This window comes from Alexandromys fortis, unplaced genomic scaffold (assembly GCF_014885135.2).
Source record: "Alexandromys fortis isolate MF-2015 unplaced genomic scaffold, M_Fortis_MF-2015_v1.1 scaffold_144, whole genome shotgun sequence".
Lineage (NCBI taxonomy): Eukaryota > Metazoa > Chordata > Mammalia > Rodentia > Cricetidae > Alexandromys > Alexandromys fortis.
Genome location: NW_026068021.1, coordinates 183,777 through 202,065, shown reverse-complemented (window position 1 = coordinate 202,065; position 18,289 = coordinate 183,777). Strand labels below are relative to the sequence as shown.

Below are 18,289 nucleotides of genomic sequence, written 5' to 3'. Positions count from 1 at the left end.
GGCACTGGCACTCGGGACCTTTCTAACCCATGGGTACGGGGTGGGCTGCTGATCAGGAGGGCTGTTAACCTTACCCCACATGAAAGCGTCTAGTATAGCTACTAACGACACCTCCACTGAGGAATGCATGTACACGTGCACCTTGCCCCACGTATACTGCATGTATGTACATGTGGACACGTGTGACTTTATTCCTGTGTGTTCCTATGCACAGCGGTCATGTGTCCACGATCTATCTATCTATTTTTTTTTCATGACAGGGTTTCTCTGTGTAGTCCTGGCTGTCCTGGAACTAGCTCTGTAGAACAGGCTGGCCTCGAACTCACAGAGATCCACCTGCCTCTGCCTCCCGAGTGCTGGGATTAAAGGCATGAGCTACCACCACCCGTCTCTAAGGTCTATTTGTGATAGTTATTTTTCTCATTGCTGATCAAATACCTGACAGATTTTAAAAGAATGAAAGAAAAAAAGACTTTAAGAAGAGAAGAGTTACTTCTGGCCCATGTTCTCAGAGGATCTAGTCCATGGCTGTTTGACCGTGTGCTCGAGCAGAACACAGGGTAAGGAGAGGATTTGGCGAACATAAGTTGTTCACGTCACAGCTGACCAGGAAGACAGGAAACAATCAGCAACAACAGAGACTCCGGATCCACCCTCTAGTAGCTTACTTCCCCTAGCCAGGGACCACTTTCCACAACAGCGGACATGGTGCTGCGCTAGTGGGTGCAGTGTGTGGTTGGTGGAGGTGGCGTGGGGTTTGGCATTCTGCTATTCGGCACATAACAGCACCCGTACGTGCACCATTACGGGCCTGAATGTATACCCATGTGAGCACTTGGTGCCTCTGCACAAGTAGGTGGGCATACGTGTACACATGTATGTGTACTTTTTGTACACGTAGGTGGGTGGATGATAAGGTGGTGAGGATGGGGAGTGCTTGGAACCTGCTTCTGGAAGACCAGCCCTGACTGTGAGAGTAGAGGTGGGACCCATGACCCCTGGCCTACCACACACAGGATAGTTCAGGGGCTATACAGGGTCGAAGCCAGGCAAAGTTGCTAAGACCCAGCCTGCACTTCTCTGAACGTGAGGTTTATAAGCTGAGGCAGGAGCGATGACAAACAGGCTAGCTGCCTAACGGCTTGGGAGCGGCCGTGTGGGTCCCTGCAGTGTCCACACTGGAGCCCCAAAGGGAAGGCTGTGGAACAGGCTGGGCAGGGGCCCACTATACAGGACATGGACTCTAAATGATTTTTGGAATCCAGGGTGTTCTTACGTAACTCAAGGCTACCCCCATCTACAGCTCCCTTCTAGGAAGTTACCTGGGTGGGCTTGCCAAACCACTTCCAAAGCTGCCTGGCGGGTAGGAAGGCAGCGATTTTCGGCCGGTTCTCTACCGATGGCAGACGCTGCCGCTTGGCTAGCTCCTTGGTGGTGGGCAGGTGCACACCTTCTCTCTTCTTGGGTCGGTTCTTGGCCCCAGCCCCAGCCTGGGATTTGGGTTGCAGAGTCTGCTGGGGCTGGGGCGGGGGCTGGGGTGGTGGCTGGGCGGTGGGGGCTGCCTTCTTGCCCGGGGAGTGAGCTGAGGAGCGTGCCTTGCTAGGTGGCTTGGACACCTTGGTGGGGAGCGCTGGCTGTGTGGAGGGACCCGCTGCAGGTGCAGGGGCCGCTTCATCGTCTGAGCTGCAGGACGAATCCTCGTCTGTGGTGGAAGAGGAGGAGGAGGAAGAGGAAGAAGAAGAAGAGGAGGAAGAAGAGGAAGAGGAGGAGGATGAGGAGGAGGAGGAAGAGGAAGAAGAGGAGGAAGAGGAGGAAGAGGAAGAGGAGGAAGAAGAGGATGAGGAGGCAGGAGAGGATGCCCTGGAGCTGGCGGCACTGCAGGTCCGACCGCCTGCACCCCGGCCATCTTCCCTGCTCTTCTCGGTGTCCTCCTCGCCTTCTGTTTCGGAACCGCTGCTGCTGCTGCTGCTGCTGCTACTACTGCTGCTGCTGCTGCTACTGCTGCTGCTGCTGCTGCTGCTGCTGGTCTCTGACTCCTCAGCCCCATCTTGTTCAGCCTGGGTCTTGTCTGGGCTATTGGAGTTGCCAGGATCCTCTAATGGAAGCCCTGACCCGGGCTCCTGAGTGAGGTCTCCCTCCAGAGCCTTGGGCCAGGTGGCCTTGGGTTCACCGTTGCCAACAGCTGGTGGGTAGCTACCCAGGCTGAGCAACCCCGTGGACTCCGGCCAACCCCCGGGCCCTGGATCTTCCCGCAGGAGCAGGGCCTCTTTGGTCTTCTTGCTTTTAGGGGACATGACCCCTTCATGGTCCAGTTTGACAAGCAGTTCATTCTCTTCCCCTGGCCTCCGGGGACCTTTGGCGCCTGACCCCTCGGCAGCCCGAGCCTTCTTGGGTTTGGGACGAGTGGCAGGCATGGTAACAGGCATATTGATGAGCGGGGTTGCAGCAGGGGCTGGTAGCTCCCCAAAGGGCTCGGGAGCTGAGCAGCTGGAGAAGGTGGGTGGCATGGGGCTGGGTTGTGCAGAGACTGAGCGAGCTTTGGGGGCTCTGGCCCGCTTGTCCACTGGTTCCGGGGGACTCTTCTTGGAACTTGGGGTGTTGATGGGCTCCAGGGCCAAGGGAGCACTGGGTACTTCATCCGCAGCTGCCCCCTCCTCCAGTACAGCAGCTCTGTCTGATAGAGAAGACAACTAGAGGTCAAAGGTGGGGAATGGTGGAAGAGAGGCAGGACTTCCTGCTGGGTGAGCTGGGATCCTAGTCAGAAAGCCCGCAGGGAACCCTGGCAGGTCCTTCAAACGCTAGCCACCTTCTCCAGTCTGTATACAAACCAGGTAAAACTGCCCAGCGGCATGGAATTCTCACAAGACAAGAGACTGGTCATTCATGGGAAGCCCCAAGCCCCAGAATCTGATTCCCACAGTGGTCTCATCCCCGTACTTCCCAGGCCAGGGACAACTTACCATTCTTGGCTTTGGCGCCAGGTTTCCGTCCTCGCCCTCTGGCCTTTCCCCCTGTGGCCTCCTGAGGTCCTGTGGTGGCCCCTTCTTTGCCTTCCCCAGTGTCTTTGCTGGTCTTCCTGCTACGCCGTTTTGCACTGGGCACTAGGAGTGCCGGGGAAGGTTCAGCACCTACAGGACAATGCAGACAGTGAGGCTCGGGTATTACTGATCAGGTTTCTTTGACATGCACTGGGACACCTGCACCCAACCCGTGTTAGGGAGTTCAGCAGTAGGGCCTAGAATCCTCTAGTGCTGGAGGTGTGGCTCAGTGGTAGAGCTCTGGGGAAATTCCCAAGCAGAGGACTCCTGCCTACCCACCAGCATCCAGAACTTCAGATCCCCAGTGAGGGGCTGGGGTGTGACTCAGTGGTAGAGTACCTGCCTAGAATCCCCCAGTGAGGGGCTGGGGTGTGGCTCAGTGGTAGAGCCCCTGCCTAGAATCTCCCAGTGAGGGGCTGGGGTGTGGCTCAGTGGTAGAGCCCCTGCCTAGAATCTCCCAGTGAGGGGTTGGGGTGTGGCTCAGTGGTAGAGCCCCTGCCTAGCTTATACAAGACCCTGTGTTTCATCCCCAGCAATGTAAATAAAGAAGAGAGAACCAAATGCCAAACTGAGCCCAAAGATATGTGGAGGGAACCTGGGCAACAGTAGCCAGGCAAGGGCCAGGACTTTAGGGACACTCCCTCATCCCCACTGCATAAGTTCATCACTCACACTGGATTTTGTAGTCAGGTGGCAAGAGGCGGATGTGTGAGAGGGGAATCCTGCCTGTGTCTCCGTCATCAAACTCCACAGTGATCAGGTCTCCGTCATCTTCCAAGTCCAGCAGCCCTGAAGGGAAAGGCCAGTCAGGGAGGGAGGCTCCTGGGACTGCAGGCCAGTTCAGAGGCACCGCCTTAGAGGACCATGGGATATATATATATACACACACATAGTTGTGCAGGGGTGGGCATTAAGAGCCACACAGGTCAAGGACAGAGGCCAGCTCTTTCATTTCCGGCTGGGGGAAGAGATAGCTGACTACACACATACCTGGGTTTGCTCATATCTAAGACTCTCCCCAAAACCATTTTGTAAAAGCATTACCAGTACATCAGCTCTGAATATCAAAGACAGGAAGTGGGGCATATACCTACATTCCAGAAGATTCCATAGGGGCAGTCACAGTTGACTGTGGTCTCATGCAAGTCATCACTCAACCACAAAGCCTGTTTTTTTACTTTTATTTGTTGAGACAGGACCTCACTTAAGTTGCCCAGCTGGTGTTTGAATTCACTCTGTAGCCTGGGGAAGAGGCCTTGACCCTGGAATCCTCCTGCCTCAGCTTCCCAAGTATCTGTGGTGGCAGGCCTGTGCCCCCAAGCCTGGATGGCTTGGCTTTGGCTTGACTGTTCTGGAAGGAGTAGAGGCCAACAAGGCCAAGAATGGAGTAGTCCCATGAATGGACTCTCACAGCCCTAGACTGAAGGGTACTGGGTGCATCCTCACACTGAACGTGGGGGTCACAAGCCCCTTCGCAATATGCAAATGCTAAGCCCACATCCCCAAAGACTGGCCAGCTGAGGGGGAAGGACCTACACAGGCCAGGATTGGGGAATCCCTGAGCAGAAGATTCTGCCCACCCACCAGCATGCAGAGCTCCAGACTGGCTCTTCAATCTCTCCTCATGAAGGATCAATAAAGATGCCAGGGCCATCTCTAATGAGGAGAAGAAGAAGAAAAACCCAAACCAAAACCAACCAAACAAAAAACTAACCTAGACCAGGAGGGGACACAGAAGGCGAGAAAGAGCCAAAGGAATCTCAAACAAATGAACAAATCACCCTCTGTGATAATCTCCAAAAATACGTGTGCTGATGGAGCAAAGGTTTGCTTGCAAATTAACCCTCAACGGAGCGGAAAAGTCTGGCAAGAAGTCTGGGTGGGTAAACATGCTTGCTGCTAAGCCTGAAGACAGGAGTTGCATTCCCGGGAGCCACATGGTTGGAGAGAACAGACTCGTGCACGTGGATGTCTTGGCACGTATTAGCCTGCATTGCACGCACACGTGGGCATCCTCACAAGATCGCAAACCTAGAGACGATGAGAAGACTAAACAGTTCTAAAGAGAGAGAACAGCAAAACGAGCCCCTGTAATGATATAGGAATTCCTATTTTTACTGCGTGTGTATGAAGTGTGCGATTGGGCAGGTGCAAGTTCACAGGTGTGTATGTGTGTGAAGGCCAGCAGTTGACAGCGGGCATCCTCCATCTCGCTCCACTTCACATACTGAGGTGAACTCTCTCAATGAACCCAGATCTCACTGATTCAGCTGATCTGGCTAAGTGGCTGGTTCTGGGGATCCCAGGTCTGTCTCCCACATGTTGGGGATTATGGGGAGACCACTATCCTGGCATTTATATGGGTGCTGGGTATCTGAATTCTGCTTCGTCACACACGCAAAGAAATTGCTTTATCCAGTGAGCCATCTCCTCGGCCACCAGATTTAGGAATTATAACATGCTGAACTCATCAAATAATATTGGAAGCCCAATATAAAAAGCACACATAGCCAGGTGTGGTGGCACACGTCTGCCTCCTGAGAAACTCGGGAGGCAGAGGCAAGTGGATCTCTGAGTTTGAGGCCAGCCTGGTCTACAGATCAAGTTCCAGTTCCAGGGCAGTCAGAGCTACACAGAGAAACGCTGTATTGAAAAACCTAAAAAGAAAGAAAAGAAGGAAGGGGAAGAGGGAGGGAGAGAGACAGAGACAGAGAAAGGGGAAAGGAAGGGGAAAGTATTAAGGGGAAATTATTTCCAGTGTGGAATTTATACACAGCTCAATTGTCTCTAACTGAGGGTAGACTAAAGAGATGGTAACACATAGGACCAGATAAACCATCATCTATGAACTCTTTCTCCAAGAACTATGAAAGGCTGGGGCTCAGCTGGCACAGTGCCTGCTACAAACACACCAAGTTCTGGTTCCATCCCTGGCACTGTGTCTCCTTGGTGAGATGGTATATACACCCAGTACTTGGGAGCTGGACTCAGGAGAGATCAGAAGGTCAAAGTCTTCGTTGTTTACATAGAGGGTTTGAGTCTAACCTGGGCTATGTGAAGCCACATACCCAAACAAACAAGCTACTACCGAAAGATCTGTTAAAATAAAAAGATGAACCACGAATGAGACAGAATGTCACACAGATGAGACCAAGGGGAACCTTAGGATGCAGGCCAGATTTGGGCCTAAAACTCCAAGGGCCCTGGCAGAAACCGGCCCTTCATGGTACTGAAGACAGAACATCTCAGAAGCCACTCCTGATAAATGTTTACCATAAGTGACATGATTTCTGGTGTTTGATGAGTGATTTACAGATGGGCACCTGTAGCCCAGACTGTCCTGAACACCTGCTGTTTAATGGCATACTGTCTTCCGGTTTGTAAAATGCAAAGCAGCTGAGCGGTGTGCTGTGATTGGCCTTCTGGTCCAACCAACACCAGTATCCCCGGGTATCCTGGTTTTGGAATGACTACGGCTAGAGCTACGCAAGCATCTGCCCCACTTGTCAGTGTGACACACCTTTATCTTCTCGTGTACCCATTTATTTCTTTATTAAGACTTATTCAGTTTTATTTACGTGTATGTGTGTGTGCCTGCATGTGTTTGTGTACCATGTGTATGCAGTAGCCCATAGAGGCCAGAAGGGGGCGTCAGATTCCCTCAAACTCGAGTTACAGACATTTGTGAGCTGCCATATGGGTTGCTAGGAACCCCACTTGGGTCTTTTGCAAGAGAAATGAGCATCTTCAACCACTGGGCCATTTCTCCAGTTCCTTACCCATTTTATTCTTTTGGCTTTAGAATACGTATTCATTAATTTGTTTATATACATGTGACTGTGTGAACGACAGAGTATGTGTGTGTGTGTGTGCTTGTGCGTGTGTGCATGCATGCATGCGCACTTGCATGCAGAGGTCAGCAGAGGGCATCAGAGGTCAGCAGAGGGCATCAGAGGTCAGCAGAGGGCATCAGTTACCCTCTCTGTCACTCTCCACCTATTCCGTCAAGGCAGAATCTTTCCCTGAAATCAGAGGCCCACATTTTCTGTGAGCTCGGTGATCCTCCTGTCTCCACACCCTACAGAACTGGCACTCCACGTGTGTATAGAAAATGCAGCTTGTTACACAGGGGCTGGGATCTGAACTCTAATTTTCATGATGTTGAAGCAAGCATTCTGAGCCCAAGTCCTCATCCCAGCCCCCAGCCTATGTATTTCCATCTGCCCACCATCCACTCTCTGTGGGGCTAACAACATCCCGGCTTTTCCACATGCCGAATACTTCACACCCAGATGCTGGTGTGCTAACACAGGGTGGGAACCTTCAGCAGCAGAGCCTCACTGGAGGAGAAGGTCACTGGAGACAGGCTCTCTAAAGGTTGTACCTGACTACTGGTCTCCTCACACTCTCTGCTTCCCATGAAGCCTGTGAGCAGCCTTGGTCATGTGATTGTGCCGCTCTACTCTGAACAGACCCAGAATCAACAGAGTCAATCTAGCCTGCCTAGACTGCAAGTCAACAGAGGTCCTTCCGCCCTGATATTTTCTCTAGGTTTTCCAGCAATGGAAAATCCCTGGTGATACACTGTCCATGGAGAAGGAAAGCCAGCTTCACTCCTTAGCGGCAAGAACAGGATTACAATGAGCCCACCTCTGTGGACTCCCTGCAGAAGCCTCAACAAATGTTATGAGCCAAGCCAGTCACCCACTGACCAGGAAAACCAGGAGGGCGAGACAGGCTTCGTGAAGGTGTAACACTTTCCCAAGAAAGCTGGTATGTAGCCAGATTCCAAGAGCCCGAGTCCTGCCTACTTCAGCAGAACAGAACCCGGATCAAGCCATAACCAGAAAGCCCTCCCTGGAGTTCGGTTATGCAAACCAGCAGCTGCCTCTCCAATGAAGTCAGCCGGAAGCTGACTGCATCGACCAGATGAACTGATAATGACTTATTAGGACTGCGTGTCTCACCTCGGACCACCGTGCCTGGATAGAGGCAGCGGTATTGCTGGCTCCAGTAGGCGGCAATCCTGGTCCCCTGGGGCAAGAAGCGTGTAGAGGCCGGCCTCACGTCTATAATCTGGTGAAGTACAGCGTTGAGGGTCAGAGGGTGACCAGGAGCGAAGCCCCCTCCCTCCGGGCCGTGGGGTCACCGCACCCCCTCCCACTCACCGCCTCCTGCAGCAGCTGCTCCAGGCAGTAGATGTGGGGACGGTTCCCACGCTCGCCTTCCACCACTACGCGGTATCTGCAAGGTCAGGGCCAAACATACAATGGGGCAGTGGCCAGAGAACCCACTTCCTTCCAGAGGCTGTGCTACCCCAGACAGAGTACTACCAGCTTGGCCACTTGGTCCGTGGGAATTGGCTTGTGGTATTTATTAACATATACGAAAACATGGATTGTGTTCTCACCCTTCCTATACCGAACTTTCTTGTTGATATAATTCAGGGGCTGGACGTCATGCCCAGTCAGACCTCCAGTTCCAAAGGAGAGCTACACACCTCACTTACCCACTTCCTGCTGGGTCCCAAAGGCCTAGCTCCGCCCAGCAGAAGTTGGGGGTCTACTCTGACGCAACTCCCAACTACTGGCCTTAGTGACTCCCCAGAACCCCGTACACTGATGCTCTCCCAGCCCAGAGAGGGGAGAACCCAGGTGGCCTCACGGCAGAACCAGACATGGGCGTGGAAGCTGAGCCGGAATACCCCACAGAAGGCACTCACATGTCCGGCGAGTGCACCGTCTGTACGTGGCCCGCGTACAGCAGCTTGTCGTCCATCGGGATCAGCACGCGCAGGCCGTCCTTTAGCTCGTCCTTGTCAATGATGCAGGAGCGGGGAGCTGCAGAGGGATGGGCGGCGAAGCCAGGGAGCATCAGTGCATGTCTAGGGGAGACTTCCCCAGGCCTTCCTGGATGACTCCACAGGCCCCTTCTAGGAAACGAGGGCTCTGGGGTGTCCAGGTAAAGCTGTAGGACACGTGTGGACATGGCTGTCCACTGTCCACACTGGATCCCATGTGCACACGGGTTGAGGGATGGGCAGCCCCTCTTCCCAGACTTTATAGACAACTAGGAAGGCCTCAGGTAAATGCCAAGCCAGGAATAGCAAACCCTTTCATTCCATAGATCAATATTCTTGAGGTTCTGGGCTGGGAAGTACCCTAACAGATGTTGAGGGTTCCTTCCTTCAACACTATGTTCCTAGAACGGTGTTCTTTTTCTCCACCTGAGGCCCCACAGGGATGGTCCACCCCAAGTCTTAGCCCCTCCCTTTCTCTTCTCAATACACTCTTATGCACCTGGCCTCTGTAAAGAGCCCAACTGGGGGCATCCCAATGGCACAAGAGACAGGAAGACTGAAGATGCACGGCCAGCCTAAGCTACATTGTAAGCTCAGGCTAGCTGGGGCAACTTAGTGAAATTCCACCTTGAAAAGTTAGAAAGCAGGCTGAGGGCAGAGCTCAGTGGTAGAGCCCCTGCCTAGAATCCCCCAGTGAGGGGCTGGATGTGGCTCAGTGGTAGAGCCCCTGCCTAGAATCCCCAGTGATGGGCTGGGGTGTGACTCAGTGGGAGAGCACCTACCTAGAATCTCCCAGTGAGTGGCTGGAGTGTGGCTCCACCACAGTCAACCTGCCTAGAATCCAAGAATAAGGGGCCCCCAAAAGCCAGTGGGCTGAGGATGTGGCTCAGCCTGTGTGGAGTTCAAATAAATAAATAAATAAAAATCAGGCAGCTCTGGAGTCTCACAATGGAAGAAAATCCCACGCCCCAAGACCCACGCTCACGGACAGAGGGAACATCACACACCTTTAAGCTGGGCTTGAGAATGCCAGCATTGGGCAGCAGAAAAGAGACAGCTAGCTCTACACAGAGACAGGGGAGACCTCCTGTGATGTGGGAGTGATTTCTTATTAATAAAGAAACTGCCTAGGCCTCTTGATAGGCCAACCCTTAGGTGGGTGGAGTAAACAGAACAGAATGCTGGGAGAAAGAAGCTGAGTCAAGTGAGTCGCCATGATTCTCCCACTCCAGACAGACGCAGGTTAAGATCTTCCCTGGTAAGCCACCTCGTGGGCTACACAGAATATTAGAAATGGGCTAGTCCAAGTGTGAGAGTTAGCCGAGAAAAGGCTAGATATAATGGGCCAAGCAGTATTTAAAAGAATACAGTTTCCGTGTAATTATTTCCCGGGCATAAGCTAGATCTAGCTGGCAGCTGGGAGTTGGGGCGGCAGGGAAGCGGCCTGCAGTGCCTCACAACACTCCTGGTTCTCAGTCACCCACATGGGCCCTGGCTGCACCACTCTGGTCCTTGACCAGCAGCACAGTGCTGTAGCGTGGACCACACATCAGCACACGCCCTCAGTGCGCCTGCTGGGGTCAGTGCTGTCGCCTAGACACAGATGTGAGGATGTGGCTGGCTGATCCGTCACCAGAATGACCACGATACCCAACAGGGATAGCCTAGCTCTCCCAACAGTTCACATCCATCGTCACTCCTCCTAGCTCAGACCAAGTGCCCTCCTCAGGGCATCCTTGAAACACCTCCAAACCGTAGCCATCTCACTCAAGTGTGTGGCCGTTCATACTCCTGGGACCCACCTCATAGACCCCCCCAGCATCAGCATCAATCCTTACACATCTGCTCAAACGACCCCACCCCCCACATTCCGTCCATTCTCCTACCTAAACCCCATCATGCTCTAACTTGCCTCTGTTGCCCTTGTCCGTCCCCCGTCCCCCGCCATGTTGTCCCAAAGGCAGCTGAGACTCGCTGCCAGCAGCTTCCGGCTTGTCTCCCTGTCTCCCGCACAGCCAGGTTTACAGTAAGACATACATAAGTTGTGGAGACCTGTGTCACTCAGACACTGCAAGGGTCTCCTCTGCCTACCCCACCCCTCACTTTCCACACCACAGGCTGGCTCGGCTGGAGCTGAGCCCCCCACCCCCTGCCTCAGAGCTTCAGCCTGGGCTGAGCGCCCCACACTGCCAGGTAACCCCATCACCACCACTGCAGACTCTCAGGACACTCACCTGGGGTCAAAGGTCGCTCGGTGGCCCCACCTCGGGGCAAGTGCTCATCCTCAGAGAAGCTTGAGTCCTGGTTTGGTTCAAAGTCCTCCTCTGCTGCCATGGACTCCATCAGTTTGCTCACTGCACCTCCTTTTCCTCGGTTCTGGGGGAGAACACATACACAGATAGGTTTGCACAAGCCACGGGTCATTCTGCCGTTCTGGGAGCGTTCCTCGGAAAGCCAGGGCCAGGGTCAGTTTGCGGAGGCATGGATATGAGCAGTGTGGCCCAAGCCTTGTGTACTCAGCACAGTACCTGGTACTCAGTGCTCAGTACCCTCTCCTCAGGCTATCACGGTGGACACCTTGGCCTCTACCTTAAGAGAAACTGAGCTCTGGCCATGTGCAGTGAAACTGAGGGAAAGCTCGGCTATGGTGATGGCACAGGCAGGCACGCTATGGCCCTCTGTCAACAGAGAAAAGCCTTAGGACCCCCCGAGGGGAGTACTGCCGAGGGCCAGGTCTCAGGCTAGCAGTTTGGGTGTCCCTGGGTTCCCAATAAGATAGGGGCTTGGTTGAGAACTGAGCCAGCACACAGAGGACATTCTGACTTGTCACAACCACCCTGAGCACGGGGGAGGGGACACACACACACACAACAACAACACAATGGATGAGGACACTGCGGGCCCACCCCTGGAACTGAGCCCCGATCCAGCCTCAATTTACCTCTTTCTTCGCCTCCTTCCCTTTGGCCTTGGCCTTGCTCCGTCTGGCAGTCGCCAGGGGCCCTGTGTGAGGTGCCCTCGAGTCGGGCAGGGTGGGCACCCGGGCTGGTGGCAGCGTGGCTGCTGACCCAGCCTCTTTCCCTTTCTTCTTCTAGAGGGGAAAACAAAAGGGAGAGTTTGTCAGAGGGCATGGAGGTCAGGCTGCTCAGGTGAGGGGGGGGCTGGGGCCAGGCTGCTCAGGTGAGGAGGTGGGGGCTGCTGGGGGGCGGGGGGAGCCGTAGCTCCTGAAATGCATTAGGAGGTCCAGGCCTCTCTTCTTCAGAGAAAGAAGATGTCTGCCGTCTTCACTCAGGAGGCTGGGGTGGATGCTGGCTGACATCCTGGTGACCTTTCACTCTGCTATGGAGCCAGCCTTCCTGAACCCCCAACAGCCTAGGCCCCGACCCTGAGCTTTGTCTCTCAGTGAAGAGAGCCATCCTATGAAAGAGGCCCCAGGCGCTCTGCATCCCCCATCAGGAGAATCCATCCTATGCTTATTGCAAATCCTTCCTCTAGACTCTCACCCCAGCTCTGTTTTATCTGTCAATCGGACTCATTTGCACTGCAAAGGTCTCAGGTGCCTTGCTACTTTGCAAGGGAGGTTAGACATCACCATCCTGGAAGCTTTACTGTAACAACTGTCACGTGGGAGAGTAAACAGAGACTCCAGACTCTGGGAGTTCTGACCCAGCACTGCCCAAGCAGTGCTGACTTGAGTTCATCCTTCACCTGGTGCGGGGACCTCTCCCCTGCCAGCCCTGCTGCCTGCAGGGTCCCTGCCAGGAGCGCCTCCCACGACCATGGGACCTTCGTCACGCCACACCTGAGACAGAGCAGACACTCCTCTCTCCATACACGTGTTCTCAATTCTCATCACCAGCTACTATTCCTTTCTGACGTTTTCTATACTTATTGTATGTGTGTGCGTGTATTTGAGTGTATGTCTGTGCCAAGTGTGCACGTGGTGGGCAGAGGACCACCTGCCAGAATCACTTCTCTCTTTCCACAACGTAGGTTCTAGGGGTTGAACTCAGGTATCAATGCTCAGGCCTGGTAGCAACTGCTTTTACCCATTGAGCCATCCTGCCAGGCCTCACAATTAATTTATCATTTCCGTATAATTTATTGTACCAACAGACAAACCAAAAAAGTGCTAAAGTGTGAGAGCTTCTGCAACAATCCTCCTACTGGCAGCCGGTATGGCCTCACAGAACTTCCCAGAAAGCACACACAGCCAGGTAACCACACAGAAACATTCACATATTAACTTTTTGTTTTCTTTGCTGGGGATGTTTCATAAACTCAGAGCCTTAAGCATGTTAGGAGGGGGCTTTACCATGTCTTAGCCATGTCTCCAGTGTCTCACTGGGGATTCTAGGCAGGTACTCTACCACTGAGCCACACCCCAGCCCCTCACTGGAGGATTCTAGGCAGGGGCTCTACCACCGGGCCACACCCCAGCCCCTCACTGGGGGATTCTAGGCAGGGGCTCTACCACCGAGCCACACCCCAGCACCTCACTGGGGAATTCTAGGCAGGGGCTCTACCACCGAGCCACGCCCACTGTGTCTTACTGAGGAATCCTAAGTAAGCACTTCACAATGGAGCCTCCAGCCTTTAACCTTCTTAAAAACTGTGGCATAACACACATACCACCTGAGATATAGGTGAACACTCTACATTTAGTTTTGTTCAACACAGATTCACTAAAGTCCTGCACGAGCACCACTGGCATCTTACAGAGGCTCTGTTTTACAGAGAGCTGTCCCATGGCATGGAGGAGCCAGGTTTATTTAATTACTCACTGAAATGCTATCCAAACCCAACAAGAACAACAATAAAACCTTACCAATGAGTTCTAGCAGCCATATTCCTGGAAGGGCACACTGCTTAGCTGCTGCCCAGCCACCTGTGGATGTGTGAGACTTCCCAGGGCTCTGCAATGGAGGACCTTCTCCTGGATATCTCATTATAGAGATCTAGGTACTCGGCCCTGCAGGTGCAGTGGGAACTGACCAATGCCGTTCAAATGGGGACATCCAAATAAAGAACTGGAAATAACCTAGGTGTCCAGCAAACCGTCACAGAAGGTGGCACCCACACGCTGACATTGTAAATCTCTGCTGAAGGCCTGGAGTTAAATGCAACAGCTTAGGGGACCAGCACACTGAAACTGTGCTTCAGACCTCAAGACTACAACATGTATGCGGTAGTGGCAGAAGGATCAGAAGAAGTTCAAGGCCAGCCTAGACTACAAGAGACCCTGTCTAAAAAATCCGAACAAGAGCTGATGAGATGGATGTATCATACTTTTTGACAGAAAAAGATTTTTTGATGCAACAATAAAGTAAAATTTAAATATTAAAAAAAAAAAAGAGCTGATGAGATGGCTCAGTAGGCAAACGGGCTTTTCCTGCAAGCCTGGTGCCCAGGGTTTTGATCGTCAGAACCCGCAAATGGGTGAAAGGAGAGAACAGACTGCAGAAAGTTTTCTTTGGCTCCACACATGTGCCATGGCACACACACATGCACATGTGCACGCACGCGCACACACACACACACATACACACACACACACACACACACACACACACACCCCAACCAAATAATCCAAGTGCTGGGGTTATATGCAAGAGTCACCAAACCCAGAAATCTCTTCTTTATAAATTGATTGTGTTAGTTATTTTGTTATAGTTAACACAGGTTCCCAGTGTTAATTTACATTTTTAATATTCTTAGATGATGGGTGAACAGGAGGAGGAAACAAGGTTCTTCCTGACCATTAAACATGGTTGTCCCTTCCAAGGGCAGACTGCTGACATCAAAGCCACAGGATGGAGACCAGGGGACCTGTGCTGAGCCCCTTACCTTTCTGGGGTCCTTCCTGTCCTTGGCTCGGCCAGTGTCCTTGCGTGGGCTTGGGGCACCACCCTTGCCACAGCGGCCGGGCTTGGGTGTCGGTGCCGTGTTGCTGGGCGCCTGGACGGCGGCTGAGGCATCATGCAAGAAGATGCGCTCGCTCCGGCGTCGAGTCCACAGGTCATCATCACTGGCCTCTGGCCCTGCCTCGAAGCCGGGTTCCTTGGGGCCACGTATTTTCCGGGCTTTGCGTCCCTTTTCTGAGGCCAGCTTGGTTTTGTCTGGGCTGGTGGGACCGGAGGCCCGGGCACCAGGTACAGGAGCAACCATAGACTGGCCTGGCTCCCCAACTCCCTTCTTGGGCCTCAGCAGCCCAGCAGATGGCTGCTTGGGAACCTTGACTTCACTCTCCGAGTCTGTGTACTCGAACTCTGTACCTGGATGTTTAAAGGAGGAGGAGGGAGTTGGTGGGTAGGGTCTCCAAGGGCCTTCCCTTTCATTTAGACCTGCAAGGCCACCAGTAAGAAATCCACAGGTCCATCCCCACCAGTGGCACCCTCTCCTGTTATCAGGAGGTAAACTGAGGCTCAGAGAAAGACAAGGGCTCACCCGAGCCCCCTCTCCTATCCCATGGCTGCTCCCCACTCTTACCCAAGAGCACTGCTAAGATATGTAGGCCCTAGGCCCACAGGTGCCTCTACACTGTCTCTCAGAAAAGCCCCAAACCAGGCAGGTTGATGCAAGGACTGCACAAAGAGGCTGTGGGGAAAGCCCCAAGCTTGAGGCCCATCTTCCTCCCCCTGACAGAGCCCCTTCCTGCTCTTGGGGTCCTAAATCAGTCAGGCCCACTCTCTGTTGGGAGGCTCCTGAGTGGTCCCATCCCCCATCTTCAGGTGGTGTAACATTTCCCTACACAATGGAAACCCTCTTCCTTATGTCCTGGCTCTCTGAGAAGCCGTTCCCTCAGCCCAGGGCATAACGACCTTGAACTGGGAAACACAGTCACGCTGCAACCCACCCCATCCTCCGATCCTCCAGGGTGCTCCCTCTCTGTTCATAGTCCCTCTGACTCCATTCTTCTAGCGTCTCCATCCGTACTGTGGCCTATCTCAGCCTGCTCTGGCCTAAAAATAGCTGAGTTCTCTTGGGGTCTCTCCTGTCCCCAAACCTCAAATACAGAGCTAGCCCCCAGGAGCAGCATTCGGGGGCTCCAGTTGGTGGCACGTCCCTTTGAAATAAAGGCTAAAATAAAGGGTATGTCTATCATCCCACAAACCAGATACCCTGCCGGGTTGACAATCCCCGGGTTGACAATCCCCTAGAAGACCAGCAACCTCCAGCAGAGGAGCTGAGGGCCCACCCCCAGCCCTACCGACTCCCAGTCTGCTCACGGGACCCCCATGGGAGGCACAGCGCTCTCAGAGGCAGCCACAGTGGCAGGGATGGGGTGGGAGGCGGCCCTTGAGAAGTCCCTTCAAAGCTTAAAGAGCTTGTTAATTAACTTGTTAATAAGCTTCTCCCTGATGAACTGCACAGGGAAGCAGCGGGAGGTGGAGGCAGGGGTGCATTCCTGTACAAGATGAGCGTTCAGGCCATAGAGCTCGGGCATTGTGAGCTTTGGGGGCTCTGGAGTGTGGCACAGCAGTCAAGAGTTTCTAGCCTATAGCTAGGCAATGGTGGCGCATGCCTTTAATCCCAGTACTTGGGAGGTAGAGGCAGGTGGGTCTTTGAGATCAATGCCAGCCTGGTCTACAAGAGAGAGTTCCAGGACAACCAGGGCTACACAGAGAAACCCTGTCTTCTACAACAGAAAAACAAACAAACAACAACAAAAGAGTTGCTAGCCTAGCAAGCCCGAAGTCCTGGGTGCTGTCCCCAGCACAGCATAAAACCTACCTGGTGACACAGGTCCACAATCTCAAGCACTTGGGAGGCAAAGGTAGGAGTTCAAGGTCATCCTGGTGGAAAACACTGGAGAAAGTGCTCTTGGGAGAAAAGCTAAAGCTACAGGGGTCAGACCTCGGCCTTGCACCCTCGGCCTAGCACTCAGGAATTCAGGGCGAGGTGGAAGAATTCCGTGCCAACAAAATGAATCTTAACCTCAGACAACAGGAGAGACCTAAAGAACTAGCAGAGGAGAGGCCATTCCAAACTGCGCCTAGCAGCACCTGATAACGAGCCCTACAGCCAACTACCCACAGAACAGACTCAGAGCAGCTTGGTCAGCAGAAACTGCCCTGGAGGACACGGGGAGGGTTCAGTCTAGAGAGCCCAAGGACTTGAGTCCAATTCCCAGCGCCTAAGTAAGAAAGCCAGGTATGGTAGTGACTTGTGAACCAAGAGCTGAGGGTGCAGAGACAGGGGCTCTGGCCTAGCCTCCTTAGGGAGCGAGTGCCAGGGAGTGAGAGGTGCTGCCTCAGAAAACTGGGGAATTACCATATGCCACAGGCACGCACGCGTGTGCATGCACTCACACACACAAACACACACACACCTTAAACAAAGACTAGAAAGACGACGTAAGTCCTGTTAAATTTCTATTTACTGAAAGAAGAGAAATACTCACTTAGGAAAAATAAAGCTCTCTCTCTGACCAACTCCTTCTCCATAATGCTCACACACAAACCCACAAAACACAAAGAACCTGACCCTAAGATGAAGCTAACACGGGCTGACCAATGAACTCTCCAATGCCACCACTGCAGCCAGGCATCATAAGCCTGCAACTTGAGCATCCAGGGCTGGTTAAGGAAGAGAGCAAATTTCAGGCCAGCCTGGGCTACAGAGTAAGAGCAAAAAAAAAATAAAAATAAAAATAAACCAATTCATATCCCTCCCCTTCCACCTCTGTCTCAAGTAGCCTACTTCAGCACCAAACCCAGTGTCAGGATGACCTTGAACTTCCAACCCACCTCCCTTGTCTCTAGAGCAATGTGCACCAGCATGCCTAGTTTACCTGTGGGTGACATTCAGAGACCTGTGCATGCTCAACAGTTTACCACCAACTGAGCAAATCCCCAGTCCCAAAATCAGTTTTCAATGCATGGAAATTTCACTAAAGAAATGAGACCATCAAAGAAACTGCCAAGTGGAAACTGTAGAACTGGAAATAAGGGTTTACTGACCCCCCCAGAGCTATAGGGACCTGATCGAAGACAAGTCCTTATAGGTCAACTCAGCTGTGGTCACCTGGGAAGAGTCCTAAGGAGGGATTGTCTGGGTCAAGTTGTCCTGTGGGCATGCCCGTGGGTATCGTCTTTATTATATTAACTGAGGTAAGAAGATCCAGCCCACTGTGGGTGGCGTCATCCCCTAGGCTGAGCAACAAAGCTCATGCATCCGTTTTTCTCCCTGTTCTTAACTGTGGCTGAAAATGTGCTCAGCTCTGTGAGGTCCCTGCCACCGTGACTGTCCTGCTTTTGAAGACTGTAAACTATAATTGCGAGCCAAAATAAACTTTTTTTCCCTCTTAAATTGTCTTTTATCAGTAAGACAGCTCAGCAAGCTCAGAAAGATAGCTCGGCGGGTTAAGGCCCTTGATGTACAAGCTTAGCCAACATAGCTTGATCCCCAGGACACAGGCAAAGGTAGGAGTTCAAGGTCATCCTGGTGG

General features: G+C 52.9%; 1 protein-coding gene across 9 annotated transcripts in view; it reads right to left on the bottom strand.

Annotated features, from left to right (window-relative positions):
• Nucleotides 1–18,289, bottom strand: part of Tnrc18 (trinucleotide repeat containing 18) — a 107,087-nt gene that overhangs the window by 5,147 nt on the left and 83,651 nt on the right. For all 9 annotated transcript variants that reach the window (XM_050163265.1, XM_050163258.1, XM_050163262.1 and 6 more), the window contains 9 exons: nt 14,686–15,113; nt 11,780–11,929; nt 11,073–11,214; nt 8,761–8,878; nt 8,207–8,282; nt 8,006–8,114; nt 3,711–3,827; nt 2,961–3,128; nt 1,323–2,674 (listed from right to left, as the gene is read on the bottom strand). In XM_050163265.1, the coding sequence (XP_050019222.1) occupies nt 1,323–2,674; nt 2,961–3,128; nt 3,711–3,827; nt 8,006–8,114; nt 8,207–8,282; nt 8,761–8,878; nt 11,073–11,214; nt 11,780–11,929; nt 14,686–15,113 (2,660 nt within the window). The remainder of the gene's footprint in view (nt 1–1,322; nt 2,675–2,960; nt 3,129–3,710; nt 3,828–8,005; nt 8,115–8,206; nt 8,283–8,760; nt 8,879–11,072; nt 11,215–11,779; nt 11,930–14,685; nt 15,114–18,289) is intronic.